This window comes from Protomyctophum bolini (genome assembly GCF_963924005.1).
Source record: "Protomyctophum bolini genome assembly, chromosome: 16".
Lineage (NCBI taxonomy): Eukaryota > Metazoa > Chordata > Actinopteri > Myctophiformes > Myctophidae > Protomyctophum > Protomyctophum bolini.
The window spans coordinates 27909248-27927032 of NC_137877.1; the positions used below are offsets into that span (position 1 = coordinate 27909248).

Genomic DNA, 17785 nt, shown 5'->3' on the forward strand with positions numbered 1-17785 from the left:
GACGGAAGACCCATTTATTATTTATATATATATATATATATATATATATATATATATATATATATATTTATTTAGAAATCCCAAACATGGAATATACTTGGACCATGCATTATGCCACATATAATGCCTGTCTGGACGGCCACCTGCCAGTATACAGTGGATAACTTCCCAGTCTTTCTGGGTAAGTTGGGTGACTATATAGCTATTTTTACCCTGAAATCCCAATTTTGGGCTTGTCATTATAGGCTAAGAAGAAAGGACAATTGCTGATCTACAAGGTCACAACATGCCGTAATGTGTTGTGAGGTTGTAGATCGGCTTTTCCCCAAAAATAAGTTTTGATAAATGACTTATTTTAAAATGTGTAGCGCAGTGGAATAGAGTAGACACTATGACACGTCAAGAGTCAATTAGTACTATAGGCTATACATTTGTGTTCTGGTAATATCATTGATCACTTGTTTTGCATGTCCGTGGCAAAAATAAAATATTAATGGAAATGTCCATCACATTCACAAGCTGGCAAAGTGATTTCCCCGGGTGCAGATAGCTGCTGTATTATCATGGTTATTGGTGGTGGTGGCAATATTAATAATTTTTGTCTGAATATATCAAATCCTGTTTTGAGGATCACACAAGAATAGCATCACTTTATGGACAAAATAACACCCAAAAGGGTTCATAATTTCAGTCTGCTTGAGGTGTAATGCAGCTTTAAACAAAATAGCAGACAGTGGCACTGGTACATATCTGAACTCATCTTCTCACAATGCGTGTCAACCACATAGCCGACATTTCTCAGCTTTGTTATGCGTACACACCCATGGTACTGTGCCAAGAGAACTCACAAATCAAACGCACGTACAGTACACGCAGTCAAGTTGTCTACAGTCTACCGATGTTAACCATCTCAAACCCACACCCTAACCTCCCACGGGGAAGCACACCTAAACTGCGGTCATCCTGTTCAAGAGCGTTCATTTGGGCAAGATAGTCGAGCATATTTAAGGAGATCACGAGCAAAGAAATACTAGTTCCTCTAAGGATGACAAGTAGCCCTCCCAGTCACCTGACCGACAACAGAAAGACAAAGAGAAAAGAGAAAGACAGCAGCAGCCTGGCTGATCTTGGCTGATCTTTTTTTAGCAGCAATATTTGCTACACTTGGAAAATACTTTGAAAATAGCTGATCTACAAGCTCAAACTACAACCTTGTAGATCAGCTATTGTTGGCTAAAGTTCTCCTTGGAAAAGGGATGCTATGGTTCAAGTGGTTTAATGTAAAAAAAAGAAAAAAAGTTCCTATCCCACAATGATTTGGTGGGCCCCTGTATAGTAACTCTGAGGACCCCCTAGGGGTCATGGGCCCCCTGTGGAAGACCCCTGGTATTGGCTACTACCATTTTTTTAATATCAGAGCCCAGCTACAAATACTTTTATGCTTCATTTATGATCTAATTTGACAATATTCTGGAGCAGGAGCAGAGCGAGGAATGTAATGAGAACTGGAATAGGCCCAGGGGTCAGTCCGGGAGGTCCCAGGTGAGGAAACACCCCCAGAAACGGGGTGGGGGTCGGGAAAATTTGAACCCCATCATTTTCTCATAGTTTGGACTCTATAGAACCAAGATCTGTAAAAAAATCAATTTTAGCACAAAAATCCTACGGGAGCTGTTTTTTTGACGCCTCGTACCACACTATAAAGGGCAGGCAATTTGATATAGAATACAATACAAAATTACCTAATAAGGTAACTTTTGCTATGCCTCCCAATTTCTCTAGCTAAAAAAAGATCACCCAAATTGACTCAATCGGGATCGAGTGCAGTGATGATTTTTGATGAATTGAACAAGGTGAACCCACTTGTAAACGAGTGTAATGCTTTGGGTCGTCCACTCACAGTTAACAGTCTTTGTATTGAGTTTGTGCTTGAAATGTACTGTAATTCATGTTAACTGTTAATAAATATTTCAATCAATCAATGATGGGGGACATTACAATAGCAGACACAAGAACACTAAAAAGAAGCAGTTCAAGCAGGATTTGTACTACACTTTTTCTTCACATTCAATATTTGAGCTGTTCTAACAACAATGTCATGGATTGATCAAATTATATAAACGACGGATTTCACCCGCATGGATGTCATGGATTGATCAAATCATATAAAAGACGGATTTAGCACAGTAGCTAGCAAAGGCTGCAGTTGCTGAAAGTGAAGAAAACACTCGTCAAAAGGGGAAGTCCACTCGCCAAAAGGTGAAGACATTTCGCCCCGGGCCCAGTGGTCTTCCCCTTTTGGCGAGTGGACTTCCCCTTTTGGCGAGTCGCCTAGACCAATTGCCCAGACTGCTCGCCAAGGGCGAGAGGTCTTGCTACCTTCAAGCAGATGTCTATAAACATCACTGTAACCTGATTTTGCACTTTCTCCATATCCACATTTGCCCCGATATATAAAGTTCTTACCCCATGCCATGGCCACGGATGTTACAATACGGTACGGCCTCGCAGAAGTGGTCTGCATCTCCGTATTGTTCAATAAAAAGCATTTTAATCCGATCGGCGGCCAATGACCATTGTCTGAGTTAATGTATCAGAGTGCAGTACACCTCCCAACCGATAGGGTCGCGTAGTTGAAAGCATTTTATGGCGAAAACATCAGTGGCAAACTGGCAATATATATGTGAGCAGGGCACTAAGGCCCGGACACAGGACACCAGACTACGCCACTCTGAGAGTTTCACCCAGAGAATATATGATTGATACATAATATATACACTTGAATACCCAACAGGTTTACATAAGGAGCAGAGATGCGCGTTTCCAGTACAAACATGTAATAATCTATTTAGGCTCAAAGCAGAATACTTTAATCACTTAAAACTACAGGTAAGGGTCATCAGATCAGAAATAGAATTATTTAATTGAACAACCTATTTAAAAAGGAATGACTACAACATATCAGAAACTAGAACTGCACTCTGCCGAGTGCATACTTGCTTGTTGCACACTAGTAGGCCATAAATGGCCAACTAGTGCGCAAGCAGAGCGAGCAAGTACTTTCGACCGCTGTAAACTGTCACATCTCAGTATCTCTGTGAAGGAACGTTTGAAATGTATAATCATTAGGTGTAACTATTTGCTACTAGTGCACAATTTGATGCGTATGCAAAAAAAACAGCAAATCTGTGCCTGGTTTGCTGGGACCAGATTACACAAATGACCATATTTCTTACGTCATCATTGAGAGCTAGTCATACATATACACACCACGTACTCTGGTCCCAGCAGATCAGGCACAATTTGCCATTTTATTTTTACTGATTATGTATATAGTATAATTATATACTATATAGAGTATGTAGTTGTAATTTGATTAGCAGTATACTGTGCTGTGGTTACTTTGTGCCAAAACGTGACAGCCGTCAACCATTTGATGGGTATGCAAGAAAAACAGCAAATCTGTGCCTGGTTTGCTGGGACCAGATTACACAAATGGCCATTTTTCTTACGTCATCATTGAGAGCTAGTCATACATATACACACCACGTACTCTGGTCCCAGCAGATCAGGCACAATTTGCTATTTTATTTTTTACTGATTATGTGTATAGTATACGTATGACTAGCTCTAAATGATGACGTAAGACATATAGTCATTTGTGTAGTCTGGATTTGCTGTTTTTTTTGCATACCCATCAAATGGTTGACGGCTGTCACGTTGAAGAGACCGGGCGAAATTATTACCACAATACCAGTAGCCAGGGGGAACAACACACACACACACACACACACACACACACACGTCGGGACTACAACTCTAGCCCACCTCTACTACTGCTACTACTACTGGCACAGTCAGAGGCAAATGTACTATATTCAAAACCTATAATTTTGCATCAATTCAATGCTTGTTGAATCAATCAGCTGGTTTGCACAAAACATCAAAATACTTAAACTAAAACTGAGGACAAAAACAGCAGGGGCACAGAGCTCCTCCTAATAAAACAAAAAGACAATATATTAATAGACATAATTACAAATTAAAATACAAGTACAATATGCAGAGGCATGAGGCCCTTTACCTCAGAGCTAAGAATGCCACACTAGGCAATGAGAGGCCATGCTGTCATCAGCGCTCGGTCCCTGGAGCATGCCACCCAACCAACTGGAGCTGGAAAAGCGCAGCATAAATGTATACAAGGCCATGGCGTGTAGAAGCCACGCAGTCAGTACTCCTAGCTGGTCCATGGGGCAGCAAGCCACTAAACGATCAGGAGCCAACAAACAGCAGCTCCGCATGAGTCATACAAAGCTATGGTATAGCCTACAACAGGTGGGGGGAAACAAAGCAGCCTATCCCAGGGTGGGATTCCCACTGTCAGATGCCTGTAAAATAAGGAACACTTAGATTCTGCTCGTAACTTTACAATTATAAAAACACATGGAGACCTTACATACCATCAATGACATTCTCCTGCACATACAATCCCAACACACCACCAGGCAAACACAACAAGCCAGCCAGCTACTCTGATAGCTGGGTGTGGCTCCCTCTTATTCAGTGAACACCCAGGTGTCTCAGCTGTCCTGAATATGGGTAATTGGGGTGTCACATGATAGGAAAAGCTCAACCCACTACATATAGGCCTGTAGTGTAGAACAGAACATGTCTCTACCTTCATTATTAAGTACCTGTCTGCCCACCCTTGTGATTGCTATTCTAGTGACCCACTGACCTATGACCATCATATGACCTGTTTGCCCCAGTCTATCTTATGTTAGCCTAATTGAGTTCACTCGCCATAGTTTCCCATAGGTCTACATACCGTACCTCTCTGTTTCAGTGTGTTGTCTGTTTTGGTGTGAGTACCTGTATGCAGTGTCGGTTTTGTGTTTGGGTGGAGAGCTTCACCTGTGTTAAGGACCGTTCACACTGAGCACTATAAAGATAGCTATAATATATCGTTCACCATTGTGTCTTTTTATAGTTGGTTAAACTTTCTTTTAAGCAATACTAGTTTTAGTTATAGTGCTCAGTGTGAATAATGGCCCTTTAGATTAGTTCATGTTTTGCTGTGAGCCTGCATAAAGTCTGATATTAAACCTGCTGGCTGCTGCCTATGTTTGCCTGTTGTTGGAACCTCAATTTAATTTAATAAACCTATGAGTTTGAACGTTACCTGCCTCATCCTCAGTTTTGGCACGCTGGAGCCAACAGGAATCAATTACTGACTGATACGCAGATTCTCTATTTTAAGGATTACTAAATGCATAGGCTATTTCAATGAAACTTTATTAAATTTTTAATCAGTATATATATTTTTTCTGTTACATGATCCTATCCAGGAAGGATGAACAGAAAGAAAACTCGGTAAGTATAGTGTTCCTTTATCTTGCTATTCAGAAGCATCACCTTTAAACTTTAAATTCTTAGAAATGGAACTAAGCAATAATGTGGGCTGGCCCAACCCAACAAACAAACAAAACATTTGTTTGGGGCCACATGATAATTCCCTTTTTTGCCAATCAAATAAACAAACAGTACACAGAAACCTAACAATGTTTGAAACCTATGTGACTATGTGACTTTAATGAGTACCAGTAGGGGCGCTGTTGTGCCAGAAACAGAGAGAGAGATAGTGCTGCACTGTTGCCTGCTAATGAGAGAGAGGGGGGGGGGGGGGGGGGGGAGTTGCACCACTCAGTTCACATGGGTGTGATTTTTTAATATAGTGTGATACATATAGTGCTAATTTTGGTGCTAAATCTTGGTGGCTGAGGCTTAGGGGTAGTTTTTGACCAAAACGGGGCCAGTGGCCCACATTTTTGTTTAGGACCTCGAAAAACCGTTGCAGGTTAGAACTAACCTGTGGCATCCTTTTTAGGGTTGGGCTTTTTGTAGGGTGTCGGTCGGACTCATGACTGTCGGACTGTTACGCCGGACCAAACACATGCCCCCGAAAAACCTTGATCAGAATCAGAATGGCACGTCTCTCTTATTATCCTAAAAAGTATTTTCCAATGGAAGTCACATGGTTTGACCAAACATTTTTGTTTGATGCGGGGAGGCGGCAATCAAACGTTTTTGGTCAAACCATGTGACTTCCATTGGAAACGCATTGAGGCGGCCGTCAAACACAGGCAGAGCACAGAACATTTGTTCTTTATGTGTGTATGACGCCTCAGTCTGCAAATGTCAGACCATGTGTGTGTCTGACTTTCCTGCGTATAACAGCATATCTCGAGAACCGTTTGACCGATCAGCATATAATCTCTGTATCCATCTGTCTCTCTATATCCATCTGTCTGTCAATGGATTTCATTGATAGACAATTAAATAACAAATCAAAAAATCTATGTGTCCCCCTTCAGAGACATTGATCAATATCAGTAACCCAAGCCAGGAACATGTTTTCAATGAGTCTAACATGGAGTTTGAAGTTCAATTGGCTTATATACAGTAGGAGGCGTGTGTCTGATCAAATTAATATCAAATATGTAAATATTATGAATCAATATATTTTTTTGCTTTGATAACTTAAAAAAAATTCAAACAGGTTGGGGTCATATACAAGACCCTACATGGTCTGTGCCCGCCCCCCCTAAGTGAATTCATTAAACGAAAGCCCGATAGGGGAATCAGTACCAGAGCAACAACTCGAGGAGACTGCGAAGTGCCGCACCGGCAAACAACATTCGGCCAAAATGTCCTCTCAGTACAGGGTTGTGTAGCATGGAATGGCCTTCCTCTGCGTATAAGGGATTGTGCTACATTTCCCTCTTTTAAATACAATCTGAAAAAATGGTTGCTTGAAAACCAAAGCTGCAACCATTTATGATTATTAGTGTGGTTGCCCTAACAGGGCAACCAGACTATTGTTATTGTAAATGAGCGATACTTTGCCGCACTACTCCTCCCCCAGTTTCTGCCGCACACACTCAAGCCATATGTCAAATTGACCGGCTTCATCGGGAATCGTGTGCTTGTATTTTGCTAAGAGATCCGTTGTATAGTTTAATTGATTAATTAATTAGTTCTCCATAGATTTATAATGGGGAAATCGAAGACTAAATGTAAGTATTTTTTTTCCATTGGAGAGTGGAGACTGTAAGCGCCATATTTACAAGACTTGGGAGGGAGGTTCATAATAATTATGAAAATTAATTGAAAACACACTTTTCCTCCGGCTTCTCCTCCTACAGATTTTGTAAATGTATTGGAAATTGGAGTCAAGTAAAGTACAAATAACTCAAAATTGTACTTAAGTACAGTATTTGAGTAAATGTACTTATTTACTTTCCACCACTGGGTTAACGGCAGGAGGATGAGTTAACAAAACGTCAACAAAGAGAGAAGTATATGACCAAGCTGTCCGTCTGATGACAAAAAATATTACAAAAGAAAGGAGAGAGAAGTATGACTAAGACACAGAAGTGGTCAATGTTATCCTCAACTTCATATTGACATCTGTTGTCCAGATCATATCTCGCTGCAGGGCTGAATCATTCAGGCCGCGGTAGTCAAGTCATACACCCAGCCAGGCCACCCTATCCCTTTACCCACACACGTGTACAGTACGTTTGGATTACAACAGAGCCATAGAGTATAGACAGAGTTGCGACATTGAGGGCGCAGAAAACAGCCCGGTCACGTGTTCATGTACTCACGCGAGCCCTATCGACTACAATACATTCCGTAAACTTCCGTATTACAAATCTCTGTTTTTATGCCAAATATTGCAATATCGATACGATATACGATATTACCGTTAAAATGTCATATTCTACATTTTAAGTGTTGCAACACTTATACATACACACACGCACACGTGTGAGGATTGAAAAACCATAAAACCTGGGTGATCTATTCTACTGTATGCTATCAAATTGTATGTTTATTCACGCAGCATAGTACTGTACAGTATATTGGTGTTTTAAGAAGTATGTTATACTTTAGCTATTGAAAAGTAGCAGATCTACAAGCTCATAACGAGGCACAGAGTGCCACGCTACGAGCTTGTAGGTCTGCAAATCTGCAAATCTTTGAATATATATTCTGTCAGAGCGATCGTTTTTAACTCAATCTTTGCTTCATGGGGGGTCCCTGGAACAACATATTTTCAGATGGGGGTCGGCGGCCAATTACATATATCTTTGGGGTCCTTGACATGAAAAACTTTAAGAATGACTGACATAGGGTTTTCAGAAAACTGACATTTGCAGAAATGTCTTCAGGTCTAAATGGGACCGGACCACATCTCCATGATATGATCTACTGCACCACGGATATGTCAACATGAAGTTGAAATAGTTCTCTCTTTTTGTATCTTTTTGTCATCAGTTTCCTCCTTTAAGTGAAAGAAAAGTAGTGTAAAAATATCTTTTGTATATTCGGTTTCAAAACAGGCCGTATAGTAGCTTTTCGTGCTGGGGCCCTTTACCGTTTTACCTTTTGTCGCAAAAACATGATTTTTGGAAGATAAATATCCTCCGAAGTAGTTATGCATGATCACAGGGGTGACGTTACATTGTAATTGGCTGGCAATATTAGTGGGAGGGGCCTATGTAAGCGACTGTGGCAACCACACTTTGCAATTTTGAAAAATTGCGACCTTTCTAGTTTTAGGTGTATTTCTTTTTTATGCTGTGTTCCCTATGTAATGTCATGTAAATGTATTCCACTGTTTGACTGTCTGTTTTTCCGTTTTGTGTTTCCTGTGAAGACTGCGGATGAAAATTAGCAACTGTGCTATATCCGGTGTATTTACGTCCATGTGACTTCCAAATAAACAAATAAAGTAAAAAGCAATTTAAAAATAGTCCCAAAATGTTTTACCCCAAACGTGTTTATATTAAATCTTGGTGAATTCAAGTATCAATTGCTATCGATTAACCTTGCTGGGTGATTACAAACGTTTTAATGCTAATGTACTTAGATTGACTATAGCGCTCTAGCGCCACACCAAAAAAAAAAAAGCAGGAGGTAACAAGAATGTATTTTCATAAAAGTATGAAGTGTACAATATGTCAGGGTGCGAACAGAGGACCCAAAAGCAGGACGACCAAAAGGCAGGATTCACAGTTCAGGATGTTTATTCAACAATAACTTAAACTTCCCATAACATGGGGCAGGCAAAATCAGTACACAGACACTGACACTCTGACATGAAATGACGAACTGACAAGGGACTGAACAACCTGGGGTACATAAATAGACAAAGACTAACTAGACACAGGTGAACTCAAAATACAATCAGACACAGGATAGGCTAACAGGACAAAAAGGACACAGGTGAAAACACTGACACATCACAAGGTAGGTGAGACAAGGTAGGGAACAGTAACTAGGCAGACAGGAAACACTAGGGACCATACTACAAAATAAGATACACAAAACCAACCGGGTAACAGAACAACAAACAGAACAAGACATGGCAAAGTACTGAGCATAAAACAACCACATAACCATTAAGGTCAAGCCACATAATAATAGTCCAGTAGGTTGGACCTAAGTCAATGCTCAAATATAAAGGCAGAGGAGCAAGGCGTGACACAATACATAGGACAGTTGCATGGATGCAATGTTTTATTTCCTATGACATGCATTACTATTTGAGAGATTGGTGCAAACAGAAATTGGTTTTGGTAGAAAAAGACAGATAAACTGGTCCCCCCTTTTCAATTAACGTAGAAGGATTATTTAATTGAAGCTCAATGTAATGTTGTGACACATACAGTACACTGTAGTGTTTTCATTGTAATTAGTAAGCCTAATCATGTTTTTCTGTTTAGAAATGCGTTTGGTGCAACAGCACCTCCATTCATTGACTACCTGAAAGATATTCTACGCAGATATCCTGATGGTGGACAAATTTTGAAGGTGGGACCAGTGCACATCAACATTCTGTTACAAGCGTATTACATTTCTGACATTTAACATAATTACATATTGCATGTTTATAAATGGCAATGGCTATATGTAAAATACATTATTACATGAATAGTGTATTTTTTCTTGTACATATTTACCTGCACCTCTAATTCACCTGCATTTAATGTAAAATGTATTTTAGTTCAATATTTATATATTTGATTTACCGGTATATAATTTGACCATGACATTTGCAATGGTCTGAACAGGAGCTGATCCAAAATGCTGATGATGCTGAAGCATCTGAAGTTATTTTCATCCATGATGAGAGGAGCTACGGTACAGAGACCCTGTGTTCTGATGAACTGAGGAAATACCAAGGTATGTGTGACTTTCTGAGAATTCTATTTATTGTCAAACATTTCAAAGCTCATTTTTGTCAGTTATCGAAAAATATCATCTAGACCAGTTTTGAGAATCAAAGAAATAACTGATGAAATATTTTTGAAGGCCCTGCTCTCTATGCCTACAACAATGCTGTTTTCACTGCTGAAGACTGGAAAGGCATTCAGAACACAGGAAGGAGTGTTAAGCGCAACGATCCAAACAAAGTTGGGAGATTTGGGATTGGCTTCAACTCTGTTTATCACATAACAGGTAAAACAATGCTACTCTTAATAAATAAAACAGCAGACAAAATTGAAACTCGAACACTATAAAATTTGAAGCTGAAAAATTATGTCCCACCTGAAAAGTTATTTTCTGTTTATTAAACAGCTGAAGGAGACGGATAGATCTCTGTTACTGAACAAACACTGGAGACGATTTTGGCAATCGATTAATTGGTTGATTAATTTCTATTGCACAAGTATATGAAAGTGTATAGGGTCAACCCTGAAACTGTGGGTCAAATAAAGATATAAAACTAAAGGCGGGAGTCGTGAGACATGGCCAAAGCATTTTTGGGGGTCCCCAGCCAAAAACGTTGAGAACACCTGGCCTAGTCAAGGCCTATTAAAACAATATTAAAGACGTTTTTATTTATTTTTAATTGGGTGTCATCGAGACCGACACGACGTGTCTCTCTCTGAGACTGGATAGGACGCTAAATCTTGATTTTCATAAAGAATTCTTCTGATCGAGTCTCTCTATGTGCACGCACGCACGATTTACCCACAGAATAGAGGGTATGCGCATTAGGGGTGGGACGATATGGGTACCTCACGATACGATATATATCGCGATATTAGGCCCTCGATAACGATAATATCACGATATCTGCAACTACAAAATACTTGGAACTGAAAAAACACTATTTTCGTGCTCGGACACAAGGAGGGACACACTCAAACACTAAATGAATACTCAATAAAATCCCCCTTTGCCTCATACCCTCATCATAATACCTGACAAACACCACCAACTGACCATTATCACTGGTATCATCATAATACCTGACAAACACCACCAACTGACCATTATCACTGGTATCATCATAATGCCTCACAAACACCACCAACTAACTGACCATTATCACTGGTATCATCATAATACCTCACAAACACCACCAACTAACTGACCATTATCACTGGTATCATCATAATACCTCACAAACACCACCAACTGACCATTATCACTGGTATCATCATAATGCCTCACAAACACCACCAACTAACTGACCATTATCACTGGTATCATCATAATACCTCACAAACACCACCAACTGACCATTATCACTGGTATCATCATAATACCTCACAAACACCACCAACTAACTGACCATTATCACTGGTATCATCATAATGCCTCACAAACACCACCAACTGACCATTATCACTGGTGTCAGTGGACTTGTCCACTTCTGGGGAAATGCATTTTGCATTTTGTATTCCCACAAAGCTGTTTGGACAAATCACCATCCAGTAATTCAGTACTTCTGGTTGCTGTGGAATCTGAGAGTGGGATTTGAACATGTTGTTCATCACTTCATTATGAACAACATTTCAAATTTTAGAAAGAAAACGTTTTTGTTTCTTTTTCTCGATCGATATTTTAATAATGAATATCGATTATTTATCGCAGGAGGACGTATCGATATATATCGCCATATCGATATTTCAGCACACTCCTAATGCGCATGCATAAAGTGAATGGCAGATCGAGTGGCAAAGTGAGTGACAGTGAATTTAATGTTGTTTAAAGTCATTTAATGCAATCAAATAGGACTTTTCTGTTTGGATGTATGGTGCTGTCAAGGCCAGAAAGTAGTTTTTTGCCACTCAGTAGGCATTCCCGCATAACTTCCAGGTATGATGATGATGTCACGCGCATACCCTCTATAAAGGTGTGATTTCTTTCTACGTCCGAGCATCAGTGCCGGTTCTAGGCCTTTTGAGGCCCTAGGCAACATATTATACAGAGCCCCCCCCCTCCTGCTTTGCCACGCCGGATAAAAATTGTAAATTTGCCATGAAAATGCTTCAATCTGGTGCACTTTGAGATCAAAATTAAGAAGCTAGGTGGGGGCCTCATGTGGCCAGTAGTAGTGGTCCTACCCCCCCATGAGACTTACAAATCCCAAATGTTTATAAACAAATCCCAAATGTTTGTAAACAAATCCCAAATGTTTATAAACAAATCCCAAAATGTTTATAAACAAATCAGAAATGTTTATAAACAAATCCCAAATGTTTATAAACAAATACCAAAATGTTTATAAACAAATCCCAAAACCCATGAGACTTGGTCCTACCCCCCCGACCATGAGACTTACTGCAGGTCAACTGGTAGTGGTCCTACCCCCCCCATGAGACTTACAAATCCCAAATGTTTATAAACAAATCCCAAATGTTTGTAAACAAATCCCAAATGTTTATAAACAAATCCCAAAATGTTTATAAACAAATCACAAATGTTTATAAACAAATCACAAATGTTTATAAACAAATCACAAATGTTTATAAACAAATACCAAAATGTTTATAAACAAATCCCAAATCCCTTGGTCCTACCCCCCCGACCATGAGACTTACTACAGGTCAACTGGTAGTGGTCCTAGTGCCGGTTCTAGGCCTTTTGAGGCCCTAGGCAACATATTATACAGAGGCCCCCAACCTCCTGCTTTGCCACGCCGGATAAAAATTGTAAATTTGCCATGAAAATGCTTCAATCTGGTGCACTTTGAGATCAAAATTAAGAAGCTAGGTGGGGGCCACATGTGGCCAGTAGCCCATGTAAGGGATACATGAAAAAAAAAAAAATCTTCTCCCTGTGACGAGGCCCCCTCAGTGGTTGAGGCCCTAGGCGACCGCCTAGTTCGCCTATGCCTAGAACCGGCCCTGCCGAGCATAGACATGGTAACGCCCCGCCTGGCTCTGATTGGCCTACCGACACTGCCCGTCTTGCCTGTCCCCCGAGATGCTGTAATAATGTTTCAAGTTTACACATGTAAACAAATAAACAGGCCAACGGCATAAACAATATTAGTTTGCTTCTTCTACAAAAATAAAAGATACTGTCGCACATGCCAAGCTGTCATTCTTGTGTTATTTACACCACGGAGTAACCTCGTAGCCTCGGTCCCATCCCATGCTTACTTATCTGCAAAAAGAAAACCTCTCGGCAGACTATCCACTATCCAGCATGTAACCTCACCTCACCAGGCTTTCCACCACCTCGGAGGAAAGCCTGGTCTCTGTTTCAAAAGTCTGTATGACAAAAAGTTACTGTCGTGTGTTGCCATAATGCCATTCTCTTGTACTTGTATTATTTCCCACCACGGAGTACCCTTGCATCTCGGAGGACAGGCAAGACGGGCAGTGTCGGTAGGCCAATCAGAGGCAGGCGGGTCGTTACCATGTCTATGCTCGGACGTAGAAAGAAATCACGCTCTATAAAGGTTATTGCGACCAAAGGTCGCCGTTAACTATGGAATCGTGCATTTCCTGTCAGTGTGTTTGTTGGTCAGGCACCATCAGGGTGTTGGTAGGGAACCATATATGGTACCCAGGTCTCGTGACATCATCAGGGATGGATATGTGGAGACCCTGATGTCATAGTAAATATGACCTGCTGTCGCAGTTAAGCCCATATATGGAGATCCCTAATGTCATCAATATTGGCCAGCATCTCCACATCTGACCTCAAACCCTTAGATCTCCATATATGGATATGTCAGAACCTGTTCTGACATTCCATATGTTGATCCTTCCCCATCCATCCTTCCCCTTGGATGTCCCCTTTTGACTTGATGGGGTTGCCCCAAAATTATTAGTGCAGATCTCCATATACTGCATGGAGCTCACCTATTCTGACATCCCATATGTTGATCTGACCTCATCAAACCCTTTACACACAAGATATGCTCCTTATATGGCCAGTACAGAGCCAAAGCACCAGCGCTCGCCCAGCAGTCTGCAATCAACAAGGCGAATGTGTGCACGCGACCTCACCCTTTGGGGCGAGGCTTCTCCCCCTTTAAGGCGAGGCTTCTCGCCCTCAGGCGTCTTACTATATTATCATCATCTATCAATACAGACAGACAGACTTTCTGTCTGGCTGTGATATGGACCTTCTCGCAACCCCGTTTATACTGTACTAGAATCCTAGTTACATTGCAGCGCAATATGGGAAGAAGGAAATTGCGGGAGGTGACAGACTCCACTTCATGTTTCAGCTGTGTTTTTAAACTCAGTAGTGTGCCCTGCACATGTAGTAACGGATGGGTTATAAATTATTATAATAACAGAAAGTGTTTTTTATTTCTCATAAATACGCAAACATGGTGAAACAACTACAGTCACAGAGAGCAGTGCCAAGGTAGCTGCTGCCTGCTAACGATGCAAACAACAGCCTTGCCTGTCGTGTGTGTGTGTGTGTGTGTGTGTGTGTGTGTGTGTGTGGGGGGGGGGGGGATAGCACTAATATTCGACATTTTACTGTGTCATAAATATTTACATCTGTAGCCTATATTGTGATTACATTTGACCGTACATTTGACTGTTGTGTTATATTCTTGTGAAATATTCAGTAAAGTATTGTGGTGAAATATTCACCCCAAGTTGATAAGATATGCAGAGAATATAATACCAAGAACCCCCAGTTTGAAATGCATTAGGCCACAGACCCCCATTTGATACCATTTGCTCTCTGGGAAAATCAGGGTCCATTTGGTTCCATTTGTATGCTCTTGGAGTATGATGACTGTGCTAACAGTATTATCATAAAATATGTCTCAGTTTGAAGATTAAAAAAAACATATTTCATATGTGTGAGCTTGTAAAGTAGAACGTTCAACCTAGAGACAGTGTTGCCAAGTCTGATCATTATAAGCTACTTTGGACTTGTTTATCTATTGGTAGTCCTTGACATGGAAATGTTTGAGTTCCACTGCTCTGAAACAACAACAACAAAGTTTGACAGTCAACACTATAATTGATTATTTTAAGACTAATTTCCGGAACATTTCTGATTTACCTACTTTGAACTGGCCTATTAACATTTTTATAGACCTGGTTGCTTGTTTCACTCTCAAATCCACGATATGTGGCAACCCTGGTCCCTGGTTTGTTTTGGTTTGCGTGTGGATGTTCTTTTGTGTTGCTTTAGCATCTTTAGCACAGTAGCTATCAGAGGCTGCAGCAGCTGCTGCTGTCATGAAAACGCAAGTTTCTGTCCCAGAAGCTCACGTTAGGTCGTGCAGTGTGTAGGGGGCCTTAGCAATGAATTATGCGCAATGAATTGAGAATATATGAAAGTTTCCATTTGAATTATAATACGGAAGAAAATATTCAATAATCCATCCACACACACACACACACACACATACAACAAGTGTTAAATATTCTGATAGTAATACCTACTTGCTATAGGGTGTTTCCAGTGTTTCTCTTCAGCTCTTTAATAAACTAAATTAAAATGTTCAATCAGAAAGAAATTAGTTGTCCATTGAAAGCTTTACAGTAAATATGTGGTTACCATAATGTTGCAGTCATGATATTCATATATCTGTTTCTTTTTAAATGCTTAAAAGGCTAATTATTATAATTTTATTAAAATAAATTATCCCACGAACTTTGGGTAAGATTATTAAATTAGTCAAAATGTGTGTATAGTGTATACTGTAGGTAAATATTGTGATGGATACTTTTATTGCAACATCAAGCTAAAACAATATAATTTACATTTAGCATACCTTATTTATGTTTCCAGATGTACCATGTATATTCAGCGCAGGACACATTGGCTTGCTAGACCCCCAAGAGAAACTACTTGGAAAAGAAAGTGGAGGCATTCGATGGTCTTTGTCTGATACAGAAGACCAAGAAACTTTAATGACCTTACGTGACCAATTCCACCCCCTTAAAGACATCATTCCTCTTGTGAGCAAGCAGACATGGGAAAATATCACAGGAGACCAGCACTTCCATGGGACACTTTTCAGATTCCCCTTGCGCAATGAAGCATCAGAGATTTCTGATAATGTGTATGACACCAATAGAGTCGCCCAGCTTTTCGACAGCTTCCTTTCAGATGCAGACTTGAGCCCTCTCTTTCTGAAAAATGTTACATCTGTGTCGTTGATCCATGTCAAGCCAGACAACTCGGTTAACATCAAAGTTAAAGTTCAAGTGACCTCCTCACACGCCACAGATGTTGTTTTGGAGTCAGATGATTTAGCCATCAAAGGCTCAACAAGCTTCAAACACATAAGCATTTCTTCAGAAGGCCGCGAAGAGACAAAGAAGTGGCTCGTCACATCTTGTTGCATGAAAGAAGGCCACATAGCAAAGCTTGATACATTAGCAAAAAAGTTGAGCTTTCGTCCTCAAGTTGACTTGGCATTTCTATGTGATCAGCAGAGACGCTCTAATGACAGTAGGCTGAGCTGTTTTCTGCCACTACCGAACAACGAATCCAACAAGACTGGACTCCCGGTTTATGTGAATGCATGCTTTGGCCTCACAGACAACAGAAGACACATCAAGTGGCAGGAGGAAGACCAGAAATATGATGAAGCAGCTCAGTGGAATGAATTGCTGGTAAAAGATGTTCTCCCACATGCATACCTCAGGATCCTCCAAGATGCTGTGAAACTAGCCGAAGACAAGGCACTACCTGCGTCGTCTGTATATGATCTTTGGCCAGACATCAGTCAGATGCAGCACAAAGACAAATGGCATGAAATTGCACTGGATGTCCTTCAACGCCTATTCAGGCAGAATGTTGCTGTCCTCTCTCTTGCAGCAGATGAAAGAAAGTTCGTCACTCTTTCAGAAGCTTTGCTCCCATGCAGTCATTCAACAAGCACTGAAATAGTGTCCGCCATTAAGAGGATTCTGGTTTCCTATGGAGAAAATCTGGTCACACTGCCAGACTATGTTGCAAGAGCTGTTAAGGATGCCTATCAACAGCATACTCCCTTGAAGCATGTGACGCCATCATTCCTAAGGGCAGTTCTCCACAGAAATGGTTTGCATCATATCTCCAAAGAGGACAAGCTCTTGCTTCTGGAATACATTCTGAGTGATGGACAATACAGAGAACTTGAGGGCCTTCAGCTCCTTCCACTCAGTGATGGGACTTTCAGATCGTTCACAGATAAAGAAGAGGACATTGCTTTCATTGATAGCAATGAATTTCCAAGGTAAGTTATTATTATTATCAATATTATTATTATTCATTTAACAGTCATGGTGTAATGCTATGAACTACAACATTACAGTAGTCATTCCCAGCTCTAGTAGAGCACCTTTTATTGTCATTGTTCTCATTAAGAACTCTTGTTCTACAGAGTCCTGCTGCCAGGCTGCAATAATCTCTTCATTCCCAGTGATCTGAGTACACCTTGCCTTTTCCACCTGAAAGAGCTAGCCACAACACGTAAGGATGTTATTTTGTACAATGCTTTGAT

General features: G+C 40.5%; 1 protein-coding gene across 1 annotated transcript in view; it reads left to right on the top strand.

The window, feature by feature from the left end:
• The window catches only part of sacs2 (sacsin molecular chaperone 2), a 30619-nt gene that overhangs the window by 1375 nt on the left and 11459 nt on the right, over window positions 1–17785 (top strand). Inside the window, exons 2-7 of the mRNA XM_080786439.1 lie at window positions 5349–5373; window positions 9795–9882; window positions 10143–10254; window positions 10384–10530; window positions 16084–17518; window positions 17666–17754. Of these exons, the coding sequence (XP_080642565.1) occupies window positions 5354–5373; window positions 9795–9882; window positions 10143–10254; window positions 10384–10530; window positions 16084–17518; window positions 17666–17754 (1891 nt within the window). The 5' untranslated portion in view covers window positions 5349–5353. The remainder of the gene's footprint in view (window positions 1–5348; window positions 5374–9794; window positions 9883–10142; window positions 10255–10383; window positions 10531–16083; window positions 17519–17665; window positions 17755–17785) is intronic.